The sequence below is a fragment of the Capricornis sumatraensis genome, chromosome 10 (assembly GCF_032405125.1).
Source record: "Capricornis sumatraensis isolate serow.1 chromosome 10, serow.2, whole genome shotgun sequence".
NCBI classification, from domain to species: domain Eukaryota; kingdom Metazoa; phylum Chordata; class Mammalia; order Artiodactyla; family Bovidae; genus Capricornis; species Capricornis sumatraensis.
In genome coordinates, this window is record NC_091078.1 from 61,972,521 (window position 1) to 61,998,411 (window position 25,891).

A 25,891-nucleotide genomic window follows, 5' to 3' on the forward strand; every position below is an offset into this window, starting at 1 on the left:
TTAACACCACGGTGCTGATTTTATAATATGTAAACTGATAAAAGTTGCCCTAGCCCCAATTTCAGTATCATTCATTCGTTTCCCAGGTATGTGCCTCAGTATCCCAAATACACACACATGTACAAAAGTGACAGGGAACCAGCTCTGCCCTTTGAATCCTCAGAAAGTGGAGGTGGCAGCAGTGTAAGTCATAAACACAGTGTAAAAAGTGTTCTAGCAGAGGTGTGAATGAAAAAGGTGCTGTGGGTTCACTGAGGCAGTCATCACACTTAACTCCTGGAGAGATAAGCAAAGCTTGCAATGGGAGGTGGGATGAGTGGAAAAGGGTCTGATATTTCTGACTCCATTGTGTTCCTTTCCTTTTGTGGCCATCCAGTTTGGGGGGTGTGAGTGGTGAGTTATGGATAAAATAGTTAAAATACAGTGTGTTTGAAGTACAGAGAGGTAGGCTCCCAGCTCCCCTTCCTGGATGAGGCAATCAGGAATGCCTTTAGGAGAAAATGGCATTTGATATGGATCATGCCAGATGAATAGGTGTTTGTCAAAAGTTTCAGAAGAAGAAAAATTCAAAGAGACGGTATGTGTGGCTTATAGCTGTTTCTGGAGCTTTAGTCCCTACCTTTCGTTATGGTTATCTCTGTCACAGAAGAGTAGAAGACTTTTGAGCAAGCATTTCCAACATAGGTTTATTTGTAAATTTAAAAATGTACTGTTCTACGATGCACATTGTAACACAGCTACTAAATAGTTAAATAACAACTTACTATTTTTTAAACACACCTTTTGGATTATCCTGCACATCCCATATTTGGAGATCATTGCAGTATTTCAGTTTGGGTACCTGGGGAAAGTGGTAGGGTGGGTGGCCAGAATAGAGGCCTCAGACTAGGTTGTGAATGCTGGGCATAGAATTTAGGTTTTATCTTGTAGTTAGGTGATGGAAACCACTGAAACTTTAAAAAAGGAAGTCACTTGGAGAGATGCTTAGAGAGTCTGCCTTGGTTGTGTTCTTTTTTTATCCCCATGAAGGTTTGCCTTTTAACTGGAGGGTCTGTCATCAGCCTGAGGCTGAACACTCTGGGGACTGTGATTTCTCTCTTGATATTTCTGTAGGTGACACTCCCATCATCCTACATCCTCAATTCTGACAACAGCTTCTGAGACCTGAATTACAGACCATCATTTTAATTGGACATAAACTGCAAGTGCAGCAAGCCTCTCTTTGGTGTCTCAATGGCTACCCAAGGCAGGGGAACTTCAGGCCTCTTCCCCAGGGGTGCTGTTCTCCAGAGACAGGAAGGCTGCCTGACTGTGAAACAGGAGCCGGGGAGCCTGACATGGGGCCATGGCTGCAGTCTCCAAAAGAATCACCCTCCTGTCTGTGAAATTTTCAGGCTCCACTTTAGGCAGTTATGTTATCACGAGATGTCTGGGCCACAGGAGGCACTGAGCCGGCTCCGGGAGCTGTGCCGCTGGTGGTTGATGCCAGAGGTGCACACCAAGGAGCAGATCCTGGAGCTGCTGGTGCTGGAGCAATTCCTGAGCATCCTGCCTGGGGACCTCCGGACCTGGGTGCAGATGCATCACCCTGAGAGTGGTGAGGAGGCTGTGGCTGTGGTGGAGGACTTCCAGAGACACATCAGTGGACCAGGAGAGGTGAGCAGCTGAATCTAGGTTGGCATCTGGAACTGTTCTCTACTGCTTGGGGTAGCCTAGGAATAGGCGTTCTCCATTCCATAGTCTCTAAACTGGTTTCCCTTTAGGATTCCTAAGCCAGTGCCCGCCCCCCGCCACGACCTGTTCTTACAAAGGGTTTTGTGCTCCCAGCCTTAAAAATACAGGGCCCAGCCAAGTTCTGTGAATTACTTCGTGAAATACCATGTTGTAAACCTAGTTTAAGCCTGGAGCACCGCACACTGCTCCTGACACACAGAGGATCTGCACACTGGTTAGAATAGGGAAGCATGTCAGCGAGAAGTAGCCCTGAAGATGTGCTGATAATATGATCCCTCATTTGAGAAGTTTCTCATTACTTCCTTGGACTTCTAAGAGTTAATGGGCTCTTTTCCTGCTTTTCAGGTTCCTTATGAGATGTGACAGGTCTGGGCTTCAGCATCATTTTTTTCCTTTATAGCTTTCCAAACCCAACTGGCATCTTTCTGCTTCTTGAATTCTAATTTTGATTTTACCTATTTTCTAGAATTCTTTCAAGTTTTAAGTCAAGGTAATGCAAATGAAAGGACAGCTTGGAGAAGTCACCAGTGTCATAATAGTGTGAAGGCTGACTGCTAGGATCATAGAGCTAACTAGCTCAGTGACCATGTGTATCAGTCACAATTCAGCCAGAGAAACAAAACCAGTAGGAAATTATATATTGGGTTGGCCAAAAAAGTTTGTTTGGGTTTTACCATAAGATGTTATGGAAAAACCCAAATGAACTTCTTAGTCAACCCAGTGTATGTCTGTTGCTAGAAAGTGACTTATGTCACTATGGGACCTTGTGAGTCTAGTCAAGAATTTGCAAGGCAGGTTGTCAGAAAGCTAGGCTAGAACTGTGACTCACAGGTTGAAGCAGCTGTCCATAGAAAGAATTCCTTCTTCATGAACTTTCAGTTCCGATTTTAAGACCTTGCTACTGTTTAAATCAAGCCCATCCAGACTTATATAAGATAACCTTCTTTACTTAAACTGATTATGAGTGAAAACTCATACTTTATACACTTGTATAAAGTATCTTCACAGTAACACCTAGATTAGAGCTAAATTGACATCAAAAGACGATCACACTGTGGATAATCAGTTCTTCCTGATGAGTCTTCAGTTGCTTCTCTTGTAACTGAGCATGATGGATTAGGGTCCCCTCTACATTTCCTCCTTTGTGCTTTACCAGGGAAAACCAGTATGTGAAATTTCCCAGGTACCCAGTACAGCATTCTATTCAGTGCTTTTTCAAAAATGATTATATGTCTGAGCCTAGGAAATCAATTCCAGTTGATTGGAGTCCTAGGATTAGACCTTTTCCCGAAAGTCTAAACGCTTTGACAGTTTCAAATCCATTGTTCGATCATTATTTCCTTGGGTATACAAGTAAGTGAAAATTACTCAGTTGTGTTCATCTCTTTGTGTCCCCATGGACTGTAGCCCACCAGGCTTCTCTGTCCTTGGAATTATCCAGGCAAGAATACTGAAGTGGGTTCCATTCTCTTCTCCAGAGGATCTTCCCGACCCAGGGATCGAACTCAGGTCTCCTGCATTGCAAGTGGATTCTTTACCTTCTGAGCCACCAGTGAAGCCCATAAACAAGTAAACACAGGAATAAGTTAATTATCAGCAGAGTCTAGTGGACAACTTGGCCCAACCATAGTCAAGGACAAGCGGTTGTGGAAATGTTTAGAGTGCCATTTAGTGAGGAGTGTAGAAAGATTTCTCTATCTTCTGCCTTTTACTTAAGCATAAGAGAATGTCCCCTCCATTAAAACTGTCACTTGGGACTTCCCTGGTCATCTATAGATGCCCTGCTTTCAATGCATGGGGCCCAGGTTCAACCCCTGGACAGGGAAATGGGTCCCACACACCGTAACTAAGAATTTGCATGTCACAACTAAAAGATGCCTCATGCAGCCAGATAAATAATAATTTTTTAATTAAAAAAAAAATACTGTCTTTTATCCAGGGAACCTGGATAGAAAAAAGGTGACTGAGTCACAAACCCAAGAGAATGACTAACAGTTGACAGGGCCACTGAACACTCATGGGGCTCTAACCTAGAAGTGAGATATTTGGACTCCATTTCTTACTCTGCCGCTGTTGTCAGTTTAAGTTTTTCAACATGGAAACATGAGAACAGGGCTGTCTCACCTAGTCTGAACTCAGAAAGTGTTTTTTTTTTTTTTGACTAAATGGAAAAAAAAAAAAATCACAGAGGCTTTTTCATGAAAGTTTGCCAGGAGAAGATGACAGGGTGTCATTTGGATCAGCAGGAGTGAGTGAGCATGTGCATGCGTGTACACTGGGGCCAGAGAGTGTTGTAGGGACATCCCTGCTGGGTTGAGAATCACACAGTTTACAAAATGCTTTATATCTGTTTTAATTTGTGTTCCTAGCAAGCTTCCAAATAGTAGCTCAAATAGTGATCATCTCCATTTGACAAGCGATGCAAGTACAGAGAGGTTAATTGGCTTATCTAAGATGAAAGAGCTAGTGTGTGTGTTTGTGTTAATTGATCAGTCGTGTCTGACTCTTTAAACATTCCCTTTGTCCATGTGTATGGGACCAGGATTTTCCAGTTCCTATATTCTAAGCCTCTACCTTTCCCCTAATATGTTGCTGTGGAATGCTATCGGGATGAAAATTGGAATGGGGTTTCCATGGCCTGCAAGAAAAGGACCCCTATGAGTCCTAGGGAATGAATAGGAACTTTATCAGGATTTAATTATCAGTGAGTTACAAGGTTGTGTTATCACAGTGCAGTTAAGTTCTGTTTTCTGCCAGTACCCACAGCTGCTGTGTTTAAGAGTGCTAAGTCCCATTGATAAGAACCATCCAGTGGAGAGATGGGGAAGCACAGGCCCCAAGGAGCCTCTTGGACCTACCATTTCATTGGAGAGATACACACTAAAGGAGAGAGCCCCCTCACTTCTCAGCAGATGTAACCCAAGAGGGCAAATCCAGTGTACTTTGTTGAAGAAGTTATTCTCAGCTTATGCTGTACTATGTACCTGCCAGAATGAGTGAGCTTATAAGTATGATTTGTTTAAGATAACCAAAAAGGACCTGCTATATAACACAAGGAACTGTACTGAATATTCTGTAACAACCTAAATGAGAAAAGAATTTGAGAGTGAATGTGTATAATATGTATCACTGAATTACTTTGCTGTACACCTGAAACTAACATGGCATTGCAAATCAACTATATTTCAGGTTTTTAAAAATGTGATTTATTTAGATATTTTAGGTTTTCTGCTCTAAATGCTGGTAAAAGTAGTAACCATGAGATTACGAGGAACTGATTTGATGACAACAAGCAAGGGTTACAAATAAAAGGTCTGTACTGAGATAGTCTCAAGGTCTCTAAAGATTGGTGTTAACTGATCCCATTTGACTTTTTTTTTTAATTCTTTTTTTCTCCTATTTGACTTCTTACATAAATTTTTGGAGAGAGGTAGTATATACTGAGAACCAATTTTTTTTTTTTTAATTTATTTTGACTGCGCTGGATCTTTGTTGCTGCTTGCAGGCTTTCTCTAGTTGCAGTGAGCAGAGGCCACTCTCTACTTGCAGTGCATGGGATTTTCATTGTGGTGACTTATTTTGTTGCAGAGCATGGGCTCTAGGCATGCAGGCTCAATAGTTGTGGCCCACAGGCTTACTTGCTTCAAGGCATGTGGAATCTTCTCAGAGCAGGGATCAAACCTGTGTCCCCTGCATTGCAAAGCAGATTCTTTACCACTAGACCACCACAGAAGTTCCTGAAAACCAAGTTTGCAGGTCAGTTCAGTCGCTCAGTCGTGTCCAACTCTTTGCGACCCCATGGACTGCAGCATGCCAGTCTTCCCTGTCCATCACCAACTCTCAGAGCTTGCTCAAACTCATGTCCATTGAGTCAGTGATGCCTTCCAACCATCTCATCTCATCTTCTGTCATCCCCTTCTCTTCCTGCCTTCATTCTTTCCCAGCATCAGGGTTTTTTCTAGTGAGTCAGTTCTTCCTGTCCATCACTATCTCCCGGAGTTCATGCAAACTCACATCCATCGAGTCGGTGATGCCATCCAGCCATCTCATCCTCTGTTGTCCCCTTCTCCTCCTGCCCCCAATCCCTCCCAGCATCAGAGTCTCTTCCAATGAGTCAACTCTTCGCATGAGGTGGCCAAAGTATTGGAGTTTCAGCTTCAGCATCAGTCCTTCCAATGAATATTCAGGACTGATTTCCTTTAGAATGGACTGGTTGGATCTCCTTGCAGTCCAAGGGACTGTCAAGGGTCTTCTCCAACACCACAGTTCAGAAGTATCAATTCTTTGGCGCTCAGCTTTCTTTATAGTCCCAACTCTCACATCCATACATGACTACTGGAAAAACCAAAGCTTTGACTAGACAGACCTTTGTTGGCAAAGTAATGTCTCTGCTTTTTAATATGCTATCTAGGTTGGTTATAACTTTCCTTCCAAGGAGCAAGCCTCTTTCAATTTCATGGCTGCAGTCACCATCTGCAGTGATTTTGGAGCCCCCCAAAATAAAGTCTTTCACTGTTTACATTGTTTCCCCATCTATTTGGCGATGAAGTGATGGGACTGGATACTATGATCTTAGTTTTCTGAATGTTGAATTTTCCCTAGACAGCATATTAAAAAGCAGAGACATTACTTTGCCAACAAAGGTCCATCTAGTCAAAGCTAAGGTTTTTCCAGTAAGCATGTATGGATGTGAGAGTTGGACTATAAAGAAAGCTGAGCACCAAAGAATTGATGCTTTTGAATTGTGGTGTTGAAGAAGACTCTTGAGCGTTCCTTGGACTGCAAGGACATCCAATCAGTCCATCCTAAGGGAAATCAGTCCTAAATATTCATTGGAAGGACTGATGCTGAAGCTGAAACTCCCAATACTTTGGCCACTTGATGTGAAAAACTGACTCACTGGCAAAGACCCTGATGCTGAGAAAGATTGAAGGCAGGAGGAGAAGGGGACAACGGCAAAATATTGAGAGGAAGGCATTCAGCATAATGCCACCACTGAGCTAAGCATTGTTCTAGGAATGTGTGATCAAGACAGAGTTCTCACCCCCAGAAAGCTTATATTTCACTGGCAGAGAAATAGACAATAAAGTAATAACTTTTGCTGAGAGAAGTTGGAAAAGCTAAGGTTTGTCAGCAGCTGTATTGGGATATTGCTCCAGGTGTCAGCCTTGGTAGCATAATTCATGCACATACGGGTACACACACCTATCACTTTTTACTTCCTTTGTACTTGTGATTGACCTGTTCTGTAGGTTAAGGCCCTTGGGAGCATACAGAGTTACTGTCCTGACTCCTTTTTCTAGGTGGTTCTTCATGAGAACATGTGTGTCTGAAGCACTAGCCCAGAGTGGAAATAGTTCTATAATCTGGTCTTGAAGCTCCTGCCAAGAGGGGCAACAGAGGGATGGCAAGTAGGACTGCAAGCTGTAGATCCTGCTTGGACAGTATTCTCCCACTTGGCTAACCTGGTAGGGCTAGAAGGACCCTCTGGCTCTTCTTTTCCTGGCTTCCTCTCTTGGGAGTGCTTCCTAGAGGTCTTGGGTTCTGTACCTTCATGAATGCTGTTTTGGACCCAATTTTATTTCCTTGTCTCTAGGTTTCAGCTCCAGGGCGGGAAAAGGAGATGCATTCTGAAGAGAAGACAGCATTGGGTGCAACACAGGAATCTACTTCTATCTCACCCCACCGTGAGGGTTCAGCCCCTAGAGCCCACCTGGAGCCTCCTCGTGATCCTGGGGCACACCACCACCTCTCCAGTGGGCACTCTGGTACTCACCTCCCTGTCTCTGGCCTTCAGTCATTCTTCCTTGCTCTCCTTTGGAGTCTTCCTTTCCTTCACCTCCCATCTTCCACCCCATTGGCCCCTTATCACCCTGCCCTGTGTCTTTCTTCCCTGGTGACTTCATTCCTTTTGCTTATTCTCCAATCATTTATGTATTTAGTGCATTTTTATCAAGCACATCTCATGCAAAAACACTGTTGAGGACCAAAGAGATGTACTACTCCATTGATACTTATAAAGAGCTTGTTGTCTAGTTGCCAGAGGGTCAGTCCTAAGTGGAAGAAAGGGCAACCTAATAAGACACATCTGAGTGATATCAGTCCCCAAGCATTTGGGGCCGTCACAGACCAGCCATGTGGGCATTGTAAACAGTGAGCAAAATCACTGTGGGTTAGAGTGGCTGGAGCATGTTTCGTGGCAGAGGGATTGAACAGTGAAAAATGGGGAAGGGATTAGAAGCGGGGAGAGAGGTGGTTGGTGCCAGAACAGAATGTAAAGCAAAGGCTTGCTAAGTTGGGAGTTCCTTGGACCACACTGAGGTATGATCAGGAGGGACTTATCTGGGAGCCTGGGTTCTGCTTGTGTAGGGCCTTTGGGTGGAGCCCGGGAAGATTTGTGGGGTGGGTGCAGTGTTAGAAAACTATTCCAGAAGGGTTACGTAGCACATGAGCACTGGACAGAGTGAGGAGCCCAGTGGCTGGGAGCCTTAGGAGGAGGCTAGTGTCACAGAACAGAAGTGATTGCCTGAGTGGATTTGGGTGGAATGAAAAGTGATAGATGTGACAGACATTTGAAGGAAAAATCCATGAGACAATGGAGAGGAGGGGGGATTAGTAGGTTTTAGATGATGTTTGGCATCACTGAGGAAACGAAGATGGAAACGTGCATTTTAAACAGTGAACTTAAGGTCTTGTGGGACACCCAAATGAAATGTCCAGATAGGCAGCTGGAGGCTTGTGGTAGGGGTCTCAGAGAACGGAGAACTTCAGAGCAGCATTAGAGAATGGGAGCCATGAGATCTCTGAGAGAGGAAAGAGGGTCACTCTGAGGCCTGAGTGCCTGCAGCATCCTTGATGAATGGGCAAATGAAGAAAGAGGCCCCACAGCCTAAGGGGCAGAGAGGTAGGGAGAGGGCAAGCAGGCTGCTGCTGGGGAAGCCACGGAGGAGAGAAGGTGGTCAGAAGTGTAGCTTCCTACCTAGTGTGGCAGAGAGAGGGCTGGAAGGAGCTGGCAGTTCTATTTGACCAAGGACCTTCTGCATCTCCAGGGAAAGTTCACAGTTTACATGGATAACACCTTTATGGAATAGATGTGAGGGTCAATGTATGTGGAGCTGCTTGGGTTCTCTTGAATCCATTTACTGGGATACAGACCTCCTCATTGGAAACAAGAGCAGGGCTGGTCCCACTCAGAGATTTCTTTCTTCCCTCAACTCAGGGTGCTTCCCTGGTACCCGCTCTTCCCCAAGTGGGGAACATAGGAGACCAAGCAGTAGCAACTGTGCTTCTAATGGTCAGGCCCCAGATGAGCTTCCTGAGTTCCAAGTCTGTGACCCAGGAGTAGCAAGGCCTCATCTCCGGGGCTCTGGCCCATTCTGAGGCTGCACCTGTGGCCTCCCTGCCTAACTGCTTCTCCTGGAGCTCGTCTTGTCCCCTGAGTTCATGGACTGTATCTTACCTTGAACTTGTCCTTTTATTCATGTGTCCTCCTAGCTTCCTTCTGTCTCTCCATCCCTTTGGCCACCAGGTACCCAATTCTGTGCTCTTGGTAACGCTTATGACTTGGCCCCTTAGCCTGGGAATGTTGCTGAGCAGTAAAAGCTTGTCATTCCAGGAGGCTGCAGAGTTGGAGTTCCTATCTGTGAACTATTCTTAGAATTGGAAAGGTGCAGCACTCAGCCAGAGAGCCCTGTACCAGAACAACATGCTGGAAAACTGCCACAGCCTGGCCCCATTGGGTAATGACTCTGCTCCCCAATAATTTAGAGTCGGCCCTCTTTGCTGTGTTCTTATTCTTTTAAATTACGAAAATATAAAGAGACAAAGTGGGGAGAATAATAAAGTGAATTTCTCTACATCAACACCCACTATAATTTTTGTTAACATTCTCTTTACTTCCTTATTACTTAAGCTGGGCTGGTTTAATTAGAATTTGTAGTTGGACAGAATAGAGAGTCACTCCATTACTGTCAGTCATGAGCTAAGTTACTTACAATAAAGCTGAAGGAATGGAAACCCTGAGCAGACTGACCAACCAGACTTTGGGAAAGAAAGCCTTGTAGGAGCCTAGAAGCCTTGCAGCAGAAGTGAAAGGGTTTTCATGCCATTGTCTTCAGATAGCAGCACCCTACATATATGTTTCCATTTGTCACTGATAACCATTCTCTTCACTCTGAATGTTTTTTGTTTCTCTGAGCTCCTTAATTAGCCTTTCTGTTTTCTCATATGTTCTGGTTGCTGTGGCTCCTGATGGATTTTTTTCTCCATAGATCATTTCAACTTGAGCTTCTACTTCTAATTTCCTTTGTCTCCTACTTTCAGTTCATAATTAAATATCATCTTTGAGCAGAACTTTGTTCCCGGCTACCTGGAACTGGTAACTATTCTACAGATAAACTATACTTGGGTCTGGTGTTTGGTCCTGGTCCAGTCACCTGTTGTCCATCCTGGAATGAGCTGGGTTGCTTGGCACAAAGCATGTTTGCCTTGGGTTCCCCTTCAGAAATAATGGGGCACAGCTGCTTCCAGGAAGTGGCTGTTGTCAGGGGACGTTCTGGGGTTGACAGGTCTGAGACAGTAGCCTACTCTGAAGAGAATGGACTTAGAAGTCAAGGATTCAGACATCTGTAACTTGTACACACTAAAGTACTTGAAGATTTATAGCCCTGATGTTGATGTGAGTGAAAGGAACCAACATTTTTTGTATTAAACTATAACCATGATTGCTCTGCCTTCTCCCAACTATTATAGAATTTAAAAGCAAATATTTATTGCTTATTTTCCCATGATTCCTGATTATCAAGATACCAAAGACGTTTGATTTATATTTCAAGTTATTGATGCCAGTCTTAATTTTCTGTATAGTACTGTAACTACCAGTCCAGTGTTCCAGGGACTAGGAGGTCCCCAGTTTTAGAGCTCTGCTCTCCCCTTAACACTTTTCCTCAGTGTTTCTCTACTTGTGGCTGCTCCATACCCTGTCCCTGTCCTGTTACTCCAGAATCACTCCTTTTTGTACACTTTTTCCTGATCATACCCTTGTAATATACATTTCCCTTCAACTCTCATGTTTGCCCACATCATTTCTCATATTTGGTTTAGAGTATTTACCACCACTCTCCTCAACATCTTTACTGTGAACTGTGGAGCCATATAGTATCATGGTTGGAGTGGACCCAAGAGTTCGTCGTTTTACTAAGGAGACACCACATCTCAGTGACTTCTGGGAGATCACACTGTGCTTTACAGTCTGATCTCTTGCCTTTTAATTGGCCTGCCCCCCTGGCTGTGCTGGCTCCACATGCCTCTGTTCTGATAGCTCTGCTTCATCCCACCTCTATGGACTAGCTTCCCCTCTTTGTTTTTCTGTCCATGAAGAAAAATTTGAGCCATTTCCCATTTTCCTCCTGTTCTCAATGTGTCTCCTCATTCCTTACCCTCAATGTGAATTTTTAGTTAGCTAGATAGGCTCAATAGGACAAGAAGTGAATGACAGGTGTTTTCTTCTGACTTGGCAGCAGATGAGAACAGGATGGTGCTTTCACAGTTGCCTCCAAAGCAGGAGATTTCTGAAGAACTGAAGTCATCTGACAGGATCTTAGGGGTGTTCTGTGGAGTGATTCCTGCAGGACAAGAAGCTGGGACTGCCAGTAAAGAGGCTTTAGAGAATCTAGAAGTTCAACCCTCAGATGAAGAAGGAACCAGACTGGAAAGTGATTTCTTAGAAATAACACAGGAGGATAAAAAGAAATCCACAGAGGATCAATATGATGAGTATAAGGAACTTGGGGGACATCTAGATCTGTCCTCTGGTCTCTCAGAACATCAGGGAGTTCTGAAGGGACAGAAATTGTATCACTGTGATGAATGTGGTAAAGCTTTTAATCGGAGTTCACACCTCATTGGGCATCAGAGAATCCACACTGGAGAGAAACCATATGAGTGTTCTGAATGTGGCAAGACCTTCAGGCAGACCTCTCAGCTCGTTGTCCACCTCAGAATCCATACAGGGGAAAAACCTTATGAATGCAGTGATTGCGGAAAGACCTATCGCCACAGCTCCCATCTCATTCAACACCAGAGACTCCATTATGGGGAGAAACCATATAAATGTAATGAATGTGCAAAAGCTTTCACCCAGAGTTCCCAACTCATTGACCACCAGAGAACTCATAGTGGGGAGAAGCCATATGAATGCAACAAGTGTGGGGAGGCCTTCATTCGAAATAAAAGCCTTATCCGCCATCAGGTACTTCACACTGGTAAGAAACCTTACGAGTGTGATGATTGTGGGAAAGCTTTCTGTTCTAACAGAAATCTTATTGACCATCAGAGAATCCACACTGGGGAGAAGCCTTATGAGTGTAATGAATGTGGCAAGGCCTTCAGTCGGAGTAAATGTCTTATTCGACATCAGAGCCTCCACACTGGGGAAAAACCATACAAATGCAGTGAGTGTGGGAAAGCCTTCAATCAGAACTCTCAACTTGCTGACCATGAGCGAATTCATACTGGAGAAAAACCTTTTGAATGTAATAAGTGTGGTAAGGCATTCAGTCTGAGTAAATGTCTCATTCGACATCAGCGACTTCACACCGGTGAAAAGCCATATAAATGCAAAGAGTGTGGAAAATCCTTTAATCAAAATTCACATCTTATTATTCATCAGAGAATACACACTGGTGAAAAACCTTATGAATGTAATGAATGTGGAAAGGTCTTCAGTTACAGCTCCAGTCTTATGGTACATCAGAGAACCCATACTGGGGAAAAACCCTATAAATGCAAAGATTGTGAGAAAGCTTTTAGTGACAGTTCACAGCTCATTGTACACCAGAGAGTTCATACTGGAGAGAAACCCTATGAATGTATTGAGTGTGGGAAAGCCTTCAGTCAGCGTTCTACTTTCAATCACCACCAGCGAACTCATGCTGGAGAGAAGCACTCAGGTCTGGCTCGATCTGTTTCTTAAGACATAATTGTCTAAGACAGCAAGGAACTTTGGTTAAGGTTTCTATATAAGGAGTATGTTCATTCTGTTCTCTGCTTTCAACCACTGATCAAAGTGGACCATCCCTAAAGGTTCTCTGCCAGTCACAGTGGTGGGAGAGGGAATAACAATGCAGTCCTTCCCAACTACTGTTTAAAAATCTATCTCATTTCTTATTCATTCATCCCCAAATCAGAATGTGTGTTTCTCTAGGACAGAGATATTTCCTTTTTCTGTTCCATTTCCTCCCTTTTACCATTTACATGAAGTCATTCTCTAAGATACTGATTCATTTCTTGGTTATGGCCCTCTTTATGTGCTATTTATTACTTCTTTATCTACTTTTTAAACTCCTACGCTAATATGGTCCCTCACCACTTAAGTTCCCTGTCTAGAAAGTCTTTTTTTTTTTTTTCATTTCCTTTGCTAATCTGTGTCCTACAGAACCTGCCAGATCCAACTCATCTTGAAAGACTGTCTTCTTCAAATACTTCTCCATTCACGTTAAACTTCTTTTCATTGGACTTCAGTACTTTGAGTTAGCTGGTGGTGTATGTACAACTGTTGTTAAATGACCTTGTAAATTATTCTTAACCTACTATATATGTGTGTACGTTCATGCCAACATATTATAGACTCTTAGAGGTTGGATATAGTATTTCTTTAAGTACATTGACAATGATTTTCATATGGTGGTAGTTTAATAAATACCTTTTTAAAACTCAGCTTTCTAACTGAACCATTCTTAAATTGGGCACAATCTCCCCTCCCCCTGGCCTCCCACCAGACTAGAAGCTTCTAAATATAGATCTTATATCTTCATAGAATATCACATACAAAGCCCTCATCAATTTCTGCATTAGTCTCATTACTGCTATCTCGTTGGTTTCTGATAAATTTTCTATTGGGTTTAGGAAGTTTCCTTCTACTTTTATTTTTAGAAGCAGTGATATAATGTAGTAGTTAAGTGCATAGATTTTTTTTTTTTTGGCCACAGCACAAGATGTGGGACCTTAGTTCCGCAGCCAGGGATCAAACATGTGTCCCCTGCATTTGAAGCACTGAGGCTTAACCAGTGGACCACCAGGTAAGTCCCATGAGCATAGATTTTTGTGCCTGGTATTCTAGGTTCAAATCCTGACTTTTCCCACTTTCTTAGGTAGGTGATCCTCAGTAAGTCTTTTAGTTTCCTTGTGTTTAGCTCTCCCTTGTATAAAATGGAGCTACAGCCGGACTGTGAGGGTAAAATTAGTTTGTAAGGGTAAGGCACTTAAAACAGTGTTGGCACTTAAAACAGTGCTTGGCACATACTGTACCACCTAGAACATTATATTATTATTTTATATTTTGAATTCTTATTATGATGGCTTTTAAGTTCTACATGATTTTTTTTTAATCCACTTGTATAATTTTATAGATAATGTCCTTTATTTTTGTAATTTCGGGGAGGGTAAGTTTCTAAATAATTGCAGTTTCCTTATACTCCTGGGATAAAATCCATTTGTTCCTGATAATTTTTTTCAAGTACAGAACTAAATTGAATTTACTATTAAGTTTTTGCCTGCTTTGCAAAATGTTTTTCTTTAATTACTCTGGAAGAACTTGAATAATATGGGAATGATTCTTTGAACAATAAAAATAACTCTGCCCAATCTGTTTTGGGGGATGAAGGAATTGAGAGGGACAAATTTTTTTTGTTCGTACCCTGAGAGACATAAATCTTTAGCAGCATTTTTATTTTTTCTGTTGTTGCCCTCTTTAAGTTTCCATCTCTGTGTAAATTTTGGTGATACATATCTGGAAGTCATCCTTTTACTGGACTGACAGTGGCATAAAGCTGCACTTCATATTCTATAAAGTTCTACTCTTTTGTATATGTAGTTAAGCTCTGTTTCATCCATAGTGTTTTACATTTTGGTTTCCTTTCAGTTTTTCTTTCATGATTGCCATGTTTATTTTGTTTTTCTTTGGAACTCCACTTTTTCTTGAATATATTTTTTCATATGTCCTTTCACTGCCTCAAGTTGCAGAGACTTTCATTAGACTACTCTCTCTCTTTTTTTTAATCACTCAGTGATTTTGAGTCCTGATATTTGTCCCATGATAGGAAAAGCAACTTTTCCTTGAATTGTTTTATAGGCTATTTGCATGCTGTTAAATTATCTGTTTAGATCTGGAACTAGAAGATGAATTCTAAATTTTCATTACTAGTATGCTATGCAGGAATAAAGAAATAAAGGAGCAGCTCAATGTTTTACTAATCTGGTTGAAAACTAGCTTTTATATGAGTCCAGTGAAGGCTCCTTCCACATGCACTACCTATTGCAATTAGCTTTGTTGCAAAAGAACTGAGTGTGGAAAACTCTTCAGTCCCTAAGACTTTATTTTACCTTGGCAGTTCCAAATTGAGAAAAGAACGTAGCCTGAGATGTTTGAGAAAACATTCAGTTTTATGAAACATCCACCAGAGATTTTTTATGCTTCCAAGAAACCTACTTATTTGTGTGTGTGAAAACGTTGGCTATAGTTTATTTCTTGTTTGACATCACAAAGTCCACCTGTGTTGGATTTTAAAAGCAAGAAACCATTCATCCAGAGCTTCTATTATTTGCTACACATTTTTGGAAGATAGTATTCCTGGAATAAGTGTTGAAAGCTTTTAGTTATTGCACATGGGTTTTGCTTCATTCATGAGTCCACAGTGCAGGTGAAGAATAACAGCAGTGTGATAAAGCTTATAATTTATTTTTAAACATCAGACAAAATTTATGCCCAGGAGATAGTTCAGATGATCAGATGTGGTGGTGAACATACTAGAGCTGGACATTTACCCTCTTATCTCTTACACAAAAATTATTCTACAGGTATATTCTGCATCTCAAACACTGGTAATTTTGCTTCTAAGACGAGTAGGAAAGGTCAAGAGATGTTGGGTGCTGACAAGTTGTTGAGTATTGTCGCATGTTGGAAGACATTTCTCTTAAGTCGATCTCTTCAAGTGCTATAAAGGATACTCTAGGTGTTAAGGACAAGTTGTGAACACCCGCAGGGCAGCTCTTTATAGAAAATTAAAAACAACCCCACTACCCCTAACATTAGGATGTGTTCTATCCTGATGTGCCCTTATATAACACTTGTCCAAAGGGGATAATGGGAAGGTGTTATGACATCAGCTTTTTCCAAGTACCTAATGGTACAAGTATCTGACCCAGATAGTGTAGACTGATTTACTCCTTGCTGCACCAGAACAGTCTTCCCACTAATATATGCATAAGCCTAATGGGCTGTACTTTGCCCAGCTGGATGCCCTGTAGGATGGGTTCACTTTCCCTTTTAAGACATATGAACATCTTACATGAAAACAATAAGAAATATTTGGCGTCCTTAATGCTTTTCAGATCAGTGACTCTTGGTTAGAAATTTCTAGCTGAAAATGTAATGTTTTTCAGGTCACTGAGTTCAGTGACTTAATTATTTCTCAAGATGTACGTACAGTTGGCATTTTATGATAATCAGGCTTCTCCCCCAAGTCCCAGTTGCATTGTCTTGTAAATAGATGATGTATTTACAAGATATTCAGTTTTCCAACTTTGTGGCATATGGATTGTGGGTGGAGAGGCACAGAGCCAACAGTCACACAAGGTTCAGTACAATGAGATGAATGGATAGAGTAACCACAGAACAACATGCATTCTCCTAAGACTAAATAAGGAGTGGCTGCATGTTCAGGGCTACAGGTTGCATAGGTAAATACTCATCCACCAGGATGTGTGCATTATACTTTGATTCCCAGTTAGGTAAGGTTGAAAAATGCTATATCCCATCTTTGAGACTGTGTGGCTGCCCAGGGAAGGAGGAGACAGAACAATGCAATTACACTATACCTGTAGTGACCCTGGCAAGTCAGTATAATTTCAAAAAAGATACTAGTGAAACCTCTAGTTAGTATTCAGGCTGCCTTTGCAATGAGCAAAAATTGATGACATCCAAGCTCTCAATGGGGAGCCACATTGCTGCTGCCCCTAGGATTCAAGGGAGGTGCACCCTAGTACAGGGGCCATTTATAAAGAAGATGATTATGGCAGCTGCTGTAGTGCTAAAATTAAAGCCACTGACATGTATTCTCTAAGCTGTGTATGCTAGCCATTGTCAACATTTATCCTAGCAAGGAGCACGGAAGTAATGAGATGGAATCATTTAAAAGACCAAAAGAAAACCATTAGAGGAACTCTAAATTCACCTCTTCTTGGGGTTCCCTGAAGTTTCCATTGAGAGTGTGTATATGGGATATTTGAACTGTAGAATCAGCAACAGCTGGACAATTTCCACAAAATCTACAAGAATAAGAGAAGTTGCACATCTTGTTGGGGGCCTCTGAGCAGTACTCCGTATAAAATAAGAGTTAGAAATATCTTATACTGGGGCAGAGCTAAAGATATGTTCCACTTCCCTACCCCATACAAGAAGTTATCATGCCCTGGCCCATAATTAAAGATGGCAGAACCGTCTTCGACAAGCCACCTGGTCTTAATCTCCAGATTCTGGAATACCCTTTTCCCTCTTGAATCATGAGTGGGTCATCACTAAGTATGTTGCTTCTCAAGGAAGTCAGGTGTATTAGTCTGCTTGCACTGCCATAGCAAAGTACCACAGACTGGGTAGCTTAACCAACAGAAAAGTGATTTTTCAGTTAAGGAGTAGAAAGTTTGAGATCAAGGTGTCAGCAGAGTTGATTTCTTCTCAAGCCTCTCTCCTGGCCTTATAGATGGGCATCTCCTCCTATCTTTACATTTAGTTCATGTCCTAATTTCCTCTTCTTACACAGTGGCATTGAAGTAGGATGTGCCCCCAATGACCTATTTTAACCCTTATTACCAGTTTAAAGGCTCTGTCTCTAAATAAAATCTCATTGTGAAGTCCTGGGATTTAGGAGAACTTCAACACAGAGATTTGCAGGGAACACAATTTAGGCCATACTATAATTTTATCCCTCTCCCTAAACCTGTTCCTCTTACAGTCTATTCCTAGAAAACAATCTTATTTTAGTTGCTTAGATCAATGACCATGGAGTCATCCTTAACCAACATCCAATTCATTAGCAAATCATGTTGGACATGTCTTCAAAAAATATATATCTTCTCATCACCTCCATCACTTCTAAACTAGTCTAAGCCACCATCATTTCTTATCTGGAATACTTCAGTAGCTTCTTCATCTCTCTACTTCTACTCTTGTCCACCCTTAGAGTGTTCTCAACAGAGCAGCCAGAGCAAACTTTTAAAGCATTATGTTATGGAGTGAAACATAGAACTTACAGAAACAGGTTTCTTGGTTGCTTTCATAGCTAATAGCTAATAAACCTTTGAACATGTGGCAAGAGGGAAGAAAAGGTAAGATCATGTCACTTTTCAGTCCCTAAACCCTCCTGTGTTATTTGTGATATCCAAAGCCCTTATGGCCCAAAATGTGCACCCCCTCCTTTTGTAAGGCCTTTGATTCCTGATGTTTCATCTATCAGGGTAGCCAGTGCCTTAACTGATCACTTCCTGTCTCTGCCTTCCTTTTCATAGTCCCACTGCCACCTATCCCCTTCTCTCTCTCCTTTTCTTTCTCCTGACTCACTACTATGTTCTATGTATTTATTGTCTCCTCTGACTTGAAGTTAAGCTTCATGGGGCAGCAAGTTCATTTTCTTCACTACAGTATCTGCGGAGACTAGAACAAAGACATAATAGGCACTCAACACTGTTACATGCTGCGGGTACACGGTAGCTTTGAGGCTGAAAGGAGAGGGATGTGTGGAAAAGATAACTTCTGCTCAGCAGCCGGAGCTCGGGCTGTGACTTAAGGGAGACTCACTTCGAGAAAGGCAGCCTGACCGCCCAGTTGATTGGTCCCTCTTCCCGCCCTAACCAAGTCCCTTCCTCAGGCTCCATCTCTTCTAGTGCTCTCCGCATATTGGCTGATCTCTCCGCCCTTTCGCCCTGCCAACCAATGATAGGACAAAACTGGGCGAGAGGCGGGGCCAGAGCTCCCACAGATCAGCGGGCTGGCCAGGGGTCTGGAGGACTCCAGCCTCCGGGGCACAGAGGTACAGAAACCTCCCGATGCCTAGAAAGACCGGAGGTTTAGGGTGGGAGTTAATGGGGAGTCAGTGACGTAGTTCCTTCTCCGCTTTGTTCCGAGACGTGGGTCGGGCGCTTTTGGTGAGGGGTATGTGGCAGCCCGGTGTGGGGTTTGGGCCGGTTCTGGGAGCGGGAGAGGCACACGGACCCGGGGCCAGGCCTCCTTCACCGCTGCCAGCGGCGGAGACGGAGGCACGGCAGTTCAAGGGGTCGTTGTGGGGCCCCCTCCCCTCGTTCGGCGCTGGCCCTTTGTCTTGAGTCTTCTCCCACTGTGCTCACTTCGGACTGGGCTGACAGTAGTGACTGAACTGTATCATCCCCGCTGCTAGCCATGGGACCAACCTGGTAAAAGCGGTCTGAGTCCCGCCCAGGCTCCAAAGGCCTCCCCAACACTACGTATTTGATTCAGATCACCAGTATAATCCCTGATGTGTTCCTTGGGAGAAAACGGACCCAGAGAGGAGGGCAGAGTCTTGCCCAAGGTTACTTATTCATTTATTCATTCAACAAATACTTAGCACCAGCTAGTATTGTATTAGATCCGGGGATTACAGTTGTGTACAAGGCAGAACTATATTGTGGTATGGAAGAAATGGAACAAGCTTTAAGGGTTAGACGCACGGTCTGGGAATCTGAAGGGGGAAAGACAAAACCATCTTTGAGTCCTGTCAATCCTGAGAGAAAGGTAATCATAAAAAATTCTTCTAGCATCCCATCTAGCTTTAGCCTTATTTCTTCCCGTCTTTAAAGACACTTGACTGAGCAAAGTTTCCCTCATCTCTTCTGCAAACTTTTGTTGAAAGTTGGATTTCAGAGAATTTCTTTCTTTGAATGCATTTTTCAGAGGAGAATATGGAGGCTTATGATATCAACAGAACAGTTGAAAAGGAGCAACTGTGGTACGATGGAATGAGGATTTCCTTCAGACACAGGAAGCTTATCTCTTACTATACTTATAGCCTTCAGCAAGTCATTCAATCTCTGGGAACTTCATTTACTCATCTTTAAAATGGGAATGATCATCCTTACTGCTTGCAGTTCAGTAGGAAGGAAAGTGACCCAGGGATGGGACATTGCCCTGAGTGTCTGCTTGCAATTGAGATCTTAGAATACTCAGTCATTTCTATGTGTTTACAGTGATCCAAGACCCCACTAGGAACTTTTTCACCAAACCCAAAGAAGAGATGAGGCAAGATCTGTGCTGGGCAGAAATCCTTTGGAATGAGGCTACTGTACACAGGCGTGAAAGTGAGCCATTTTCTTCTCTTCGGCAGGTGAGATCTTTATTGTGATATTAATTAGTTTGGGGATGGGAATCTTACCTGCCAGAGAATGTGGGGACCAGGGCTGAAAGGGAGCATTTCTGAAGAAAAACAGAAGTGAGAGGAGGCCCTCTAGATCCTGAGGAGTAGAATTTGGGGATGGGAGGGACTCCCATCCCAAATGTAGTGATGTAGTGGAACTCCAGTTTGGGTGTCAGGAGACTAACTCGAGTCTTAGCTCTCCTCTAAGTTCCAATTTCCCCATCTCAAAATTTTTATGAGACTAGGTGGTCTGCAAGGTTCCTCCCAACTCTGACATTCTGAGAATCTCTGAACAGTTAGACTCATTCAGGGAATTTTAGACTAAGTTAGGGAATTTAAGCCCTTGGATGGCCCTGTTGAGACAGAACTGCCAAGAATGTCAATATTGTCATGGTATTTAGACAGTATAAAGTACCAAAGGGCTGGTGGAGGAGGGATGGAGGTGGTCATGTGTAGAGGGTGCACTTCTCACCATTGTATACTCAGATTAAATTGGCTAGCATCCTGAACTTATTGAATATTTTGAATCAAACATTTGTTGAGCCCTCTGTGCCAGGCACTGTGTGGGATACACATACGAATATCATGGGCCCTGTTCTCTTGAGGCTTAGAGCTTAAAGTGTACATGTGAAGAGGAGGGATGCAGACATACACACAAGGAATTACAGTACAAGGCAACTTGATATTACAGTTTTATTATGGCATTTTTTTAAGTGCAGAAATTTTTATATGGTCAAATCTATTAGCTTTTTTTCAGCCTTTGTTTTATGCATAAGGCCTAGGCCTTTCTCTCCCTGAGATCAAGGTATTTCCTTCTAGTTCTTTTTTTTTCCTTGAAATTTTTACATTTCACTTATCTGTTTCTCTTGAATTTTTTTATTTTCAGATATTGTCTCTTATTCATCACTCTGAAGCTAATCAGTAACCAAAGACCATGTAACTCAAAAGGACCTGAAAGGCTGATGATCCTGGTGAATTAGAGGAATGTAATCTCCCTAGGTAAAATCTCTGTCTCTCTTGGAATAGAACTCTGGTCTTTGTGAGTTCCTCACAGCCTAAAATGAATGGTACTGCTGAGATTAAGACACTTATCCGTCAGACTCAGGCATTGTGGGTCAGAGACCTGTGGGGCCTCTTTGGTCTTGTTCCACTTGCTGGTTGCCTGAGGTTGTAGTTTGTGCCCAGTTGCCTGGATACCCCTAGTGATGTGCTGTCCTTATCATCTTATCTGTCCCTTGTCCTCCTTTAGCCAACACCTCATCTCCATACTATCAGGGAATTTTTCCAGAATTTCTGAGCGAATTTCCCATCTATTTGGGCAGAGGAAAAATAGTTAGGTTTTCTTTTGATCAAACTCTCCTTGAACTAGTGCTCCCTGCTCTACTGATAAGTCTTGCCTTCTCCTCAGATCCTCCAGAACCACCCTGAGCTTCCTTACTGCACGTCCTTGTACATTTCTTTCTCTCTCCCTGCCTTTTAACCAAAACCTGTATTTTAGCATGTTTATATATTCTCACGACTTCCTCTGTCCTCTGTATCTTATTCTTAAGTTTGTATTCCTAACATATTCTTCCTCTTGCCTAAAGTGTTTCCCCACGTTTTCATCTTTCTTTTTTTTTTCTTTTTGTTTGACTTGGACCATTTTAAAAGTCTTTATTGAATTTGTTACATTTTGCTTCTGTTGTTTATGTTCTGGTTTTTAGCCCCAAAACATTTGGGATCTTAGCTCCCCGACCAGAATTATAATCCACACCTCCTACATTGAAAGGCGAAATCTTCACTAGTGGACTGACAGGAAAGTCCTTCCCATCTTTCTTAGTGATATTATCATTCTCAATATTCAGATCTGGATCTGATGATCTAGAATTCTTTCCTTTAGTCATCCTCTGTATCCAGTCTGATATATGCATATCCTTTTCTGGAAATAGCTGGACTTATTTTCTCTCTTGTCATTAGTCTGGACCAGGGTCTTGCTATCTCAGACATCTGTGTATCCATTTAGCAAACATTCACTCAGCACCGAGAAAGTGGCAGGCCCTGTCATAGTCACCCATACTGCATCCCTAAATTCCCAACTCATTTCCCTTCCTCCATTATTTGTTTCTACTCTAATCCATCTGGGCTAATCTTTCTAAAGCATTCCTTTCCTAATTTCACTTTTGGATAGGGTGATATAAAATTTGTTGTCTAAATTGGGATACTTTTGTAAATGAATGGGGGAACTATTAATAATGATGGTATAAAATTTTTTAATATTAAAAAAAATAATGATGCTGGAATACAAGGTATAAACCAGGACTGTTCTGGGAAAACTAGGGTGTATGATTATCCTACTTCTAGGTGGCAAGTTTTGGAGTCTTTCTTTTTAATTTCCTCAATTTACTTCTCATGGGATACCCCACTGCTTCTTTCTTCTGTTTTTCACTTAATGAAACAGAGAAACGTGAATGTGCTGGGGGTGGAGGGAGGTCTGGGACTAGGGAAAATGAATGGCATTGCTTGAAAAACTATATTCTTAATAAGTGAGAATGAGAAGGAAAGTAACGAGAGGAGAATAGCAAGGTAGAAAAAGGAATGTAGAAAATACAGAGGAAGCTAAGGGTAGATTTCACTCTTCTGTTTAGAACTTTTTTCCCATTGATTGTCAGATTGTATCCATATATTTTGCCCTGTAATTTCAATGTTCTGGCTGGTATCACTTCAAGCAACTTGATTGTTTCATGCCTTCATTTGTTCATTCAAGAACAACAGAAATTTCGAGTGCTTAGTATTTGCCTGGGACTGTGGTTGGAATACGATAAAGAACAAAGTGGACAAAAATCCCTGCCTTTCTGAAGTTATGGGGTAGTGTAACTACCCAATTATTTTCAGTACATCAACCCTGTGCCAGATTCCTTTGGAGAAAACAGTTCTTGCTTATCCTCAGGTTCAGCCAAAGTTCTGCCTTTCTTTTTAAACTTTATTATTTATTTATTTATTTTGGCTGTGCTGTGTGGCATATGGGATCTTAGTTCCCTGACCAGGGATCAAACCTATACCCTCTGCAATGGAAGTGCAGATTCTTAATCACTGTACCACCAGCGACGTGCCATTTCTGCCTTTTTAAAGCACCCTTCCCCAAGCATCCCAAGCCCCAGTATTGACTCCATCTCTTAGCCCCCTTCATCTCCTGAGTGGGTACATTGTAAATTTGTAACTTGTTCTATTAGTGTATTACCATTATGCCACTGTAAATTCCTTAAATGTAGGTATGATATTGTGTGCTTATATTAGTCTTCTTGGACAGCCATAACAAAATTCCGCAGACTGGGTGGCTTAAGCAATAGACATTTGTCTTCTCACAGTTCTAGAGGATAGAAGTCCAGGATCAAGGTGACTGACTGTTTTTGGTTTCTGACGAGGACTGTTTTCCTGGCTTGTAGATGGCTACCTTCTTGTTGTGTGCTCACATGGCTTCCCTCAGTTTATGCATGTGGTAGGGAGTGGACAGGGATGCAAGTGCAAGTAGTAGGTCTTCTTGTATGGACACATTAATCCTATTGGATCAGGGCTCCACCCTTATAACCTGCTTTAGTCTTAATTACCCCCTTAGAAGTCACATCTCCAAATATAGTCACATTGAGGGCTTTGGATTATACATATGAATTTTGGAGGGATACAGTCAATGTGTACTGGTCCTTTTTTTTTTTTTGCATTCAATATGGAGTTGTGTAAATACCTAGCTATTATTGTTTTTCCTGTCCACACCTTTCTTGAAGGCTGCAAGACATATTTGCATAATAACCTTTAAGGATAAAATAAATACTGCACTAGCTAATTGGATCAGCCATGCCTAGAAGTGGGGTGCCCAGGGGCTGGCTTCAAGGTGCTGTCTTATTCTGAATTTCTAAATTACTTTATTCTAGTAATTATGAAAATCTGTTCCTCTAAGTGAAAGTCACTTAGTTGTGTCCAACTCTTTGCAACCCCATCTACTATACAGTCTATGGAATTCTCCAGGCCAGAATACTGGAGTGGGTAGCCTTTTCCTTCTCCAGGGGATCTTCACAACCCAGGGACTGAACCCAGGTCTCCCGCATTGCAGGTGGGTTCCTTACCAGCTGAGCCACAAGGGAAGCCCAAGAATAGTGGAGTGGGTAGCCTATTCCTTCTCCAGTGGATCTTCTTGACCCAGGAGCCGAACCAGGATCTCCTGCATTGCAGGCGAGTTCTTTACCAACTGAGCTATCAGGGAAGCTCCATTCCTTTAAAGTCATTTCCTAACTTTTCATAAATAATATTGTAGAAAGGAAAATAATTAAACAGTAATACAGTTTAGCAGAGCACAATTTGCCAGCAAAATGGGAGGCCTTCATAAGAGCAAATACATAAACGTATCCACCTAGTCATCCATCCATTCATTCATACAAACAGTTTGACTTTTCTTCAATGGTGCTTTATAAAAGTTGCTCTGTGTGAGATCCAGAACAGAGATATGTACATGGTAGAGTGTTCAATAATTACTTTAAGAAATGTATGAAGAAAAGAGAAAGTTTCAGAGAAGATTAAAAATGGAAAAGAAGCTGAGAAAAAGCCATCAACTTTCTCAGAACTCTGGAGGTAGCTTCACTAGCTGTCCTATTTGGCTCTGCAGTCCCCTGATTACTTCTTATTGGCTTCCTCCACCTGCCAACTCCTGTTTGATTAGGAGGGTGTAAGCAGCTGGGTGTGAGTGTGCTCAGGCTCCTGCCAAGTATCCTCATCTCCTACCATTTTCTGTGCCTGCCCTTCTTGTCTTGGGCACAAATCTGTGTACATGTGCCTGTGTATCATATCAGTGGCACCAATACACTTCTGAGATGTGAACTCCAACCTTCACATTTATTTTCTTGCTGGCCTTGAGCACTCAGCATTGGATATGTCCCTCCTGCAGAGAGCCTGGCTCTGTTTATCACAAAGCTATGAGATAATAAAAATTAGTCATACTTTTAAGTCTTTATTGAATTTGTTACAATATTGCTTCTGGTTTATGTTTTGGTTTTTTGTCTGCAAGGCATGTGGGATCTTAACTGCCTGACAAAGGATCGAACCTGCACCCCCTTCAGTGGAAGGCAAAGTTTTAAGCACTGAACTGCCAGTGAAGGACCTGGTCAGATTTTTTTTTAATCAGTAGGCAGTACTGCAAAACAATGTCATTGTTCCATCCCAGTAACTCACTTACGAAACTTTTATCCTAGGAATATATTTCAATGAGAAGAAAACTTTTATGTGTCTAGAGTGATCATGATAGCATTATTGATAGTAATTAAACCTCAGGGAACAACAGAAACGTCTGATACTAGCAAAATTATAGGTAAATTGTAGTGAGTTTAATTGGTGGTGCATTATGTAGTCAAAAAATGAAAATGAAGTGGAAGTGAAAGTGTTAGTCACTCAGTCGTGTCCAATTCTTTGTGACCCCATGGATTGTAGCCTGCTAGACTCCTCTGTCCATGGAATTCTCCAGGCAACAATGGTTAAGTGGGTAGCCATTCACTTCTCCAGGGGATCTTCCCAGCCCAGGGATCAAACCTGGGTTCTGCATTGCAGGCAGATTCTTTATCATCTGAGCCACCAGGCAGTTAATAGCAATATGAAAAATACTTTTAAAAAACTAAGTAGAAGAAGTAGAATGCAAAATTGTACTTACTGTATATTTACAACTATCATTACGAACATGGACAAGTCTGAGAAGGAATATAGTAAAAGGAGAATTAGTG

The 25,891-nt window shown here is 42.1% G+C and overlaps 1 protein-coding gene across 1 annotated transcript in view; it reads left to right on the forward strand.

The window, feature by feature from the left end:
• The first annotated feature begins 1,233 nt into the window (after positions 1 to 1,233).
• The window catches only part of ZNF197 (zinc finger protein 197), a 57,261-nt gene continuing 32,603 nt past the window's right edge, over positions 1,234 to 25,891 (forward strand). The window contains exons 1-4 of the mRNA XM_068983106.1: positions 1,234 to 1,656; positions 7,331 to 7,482; positions 8,968 to 9,053; positions 11,253 to 12,675. Of these exons, the coding sequence (XP_068839207.1) occupies positions 1,234 to 1,656; positions 7,331 to 7,482; positions 8,968 to 9,053; positions 11,253 to 12,675 (2,084 nt within the window). The remainder of the gene's footprint in view (positions 1,657 to 7,330; positions 7,483 to 8,967; positions 9,054 to 11,252; positions 12,676 to 25,891) is intronic.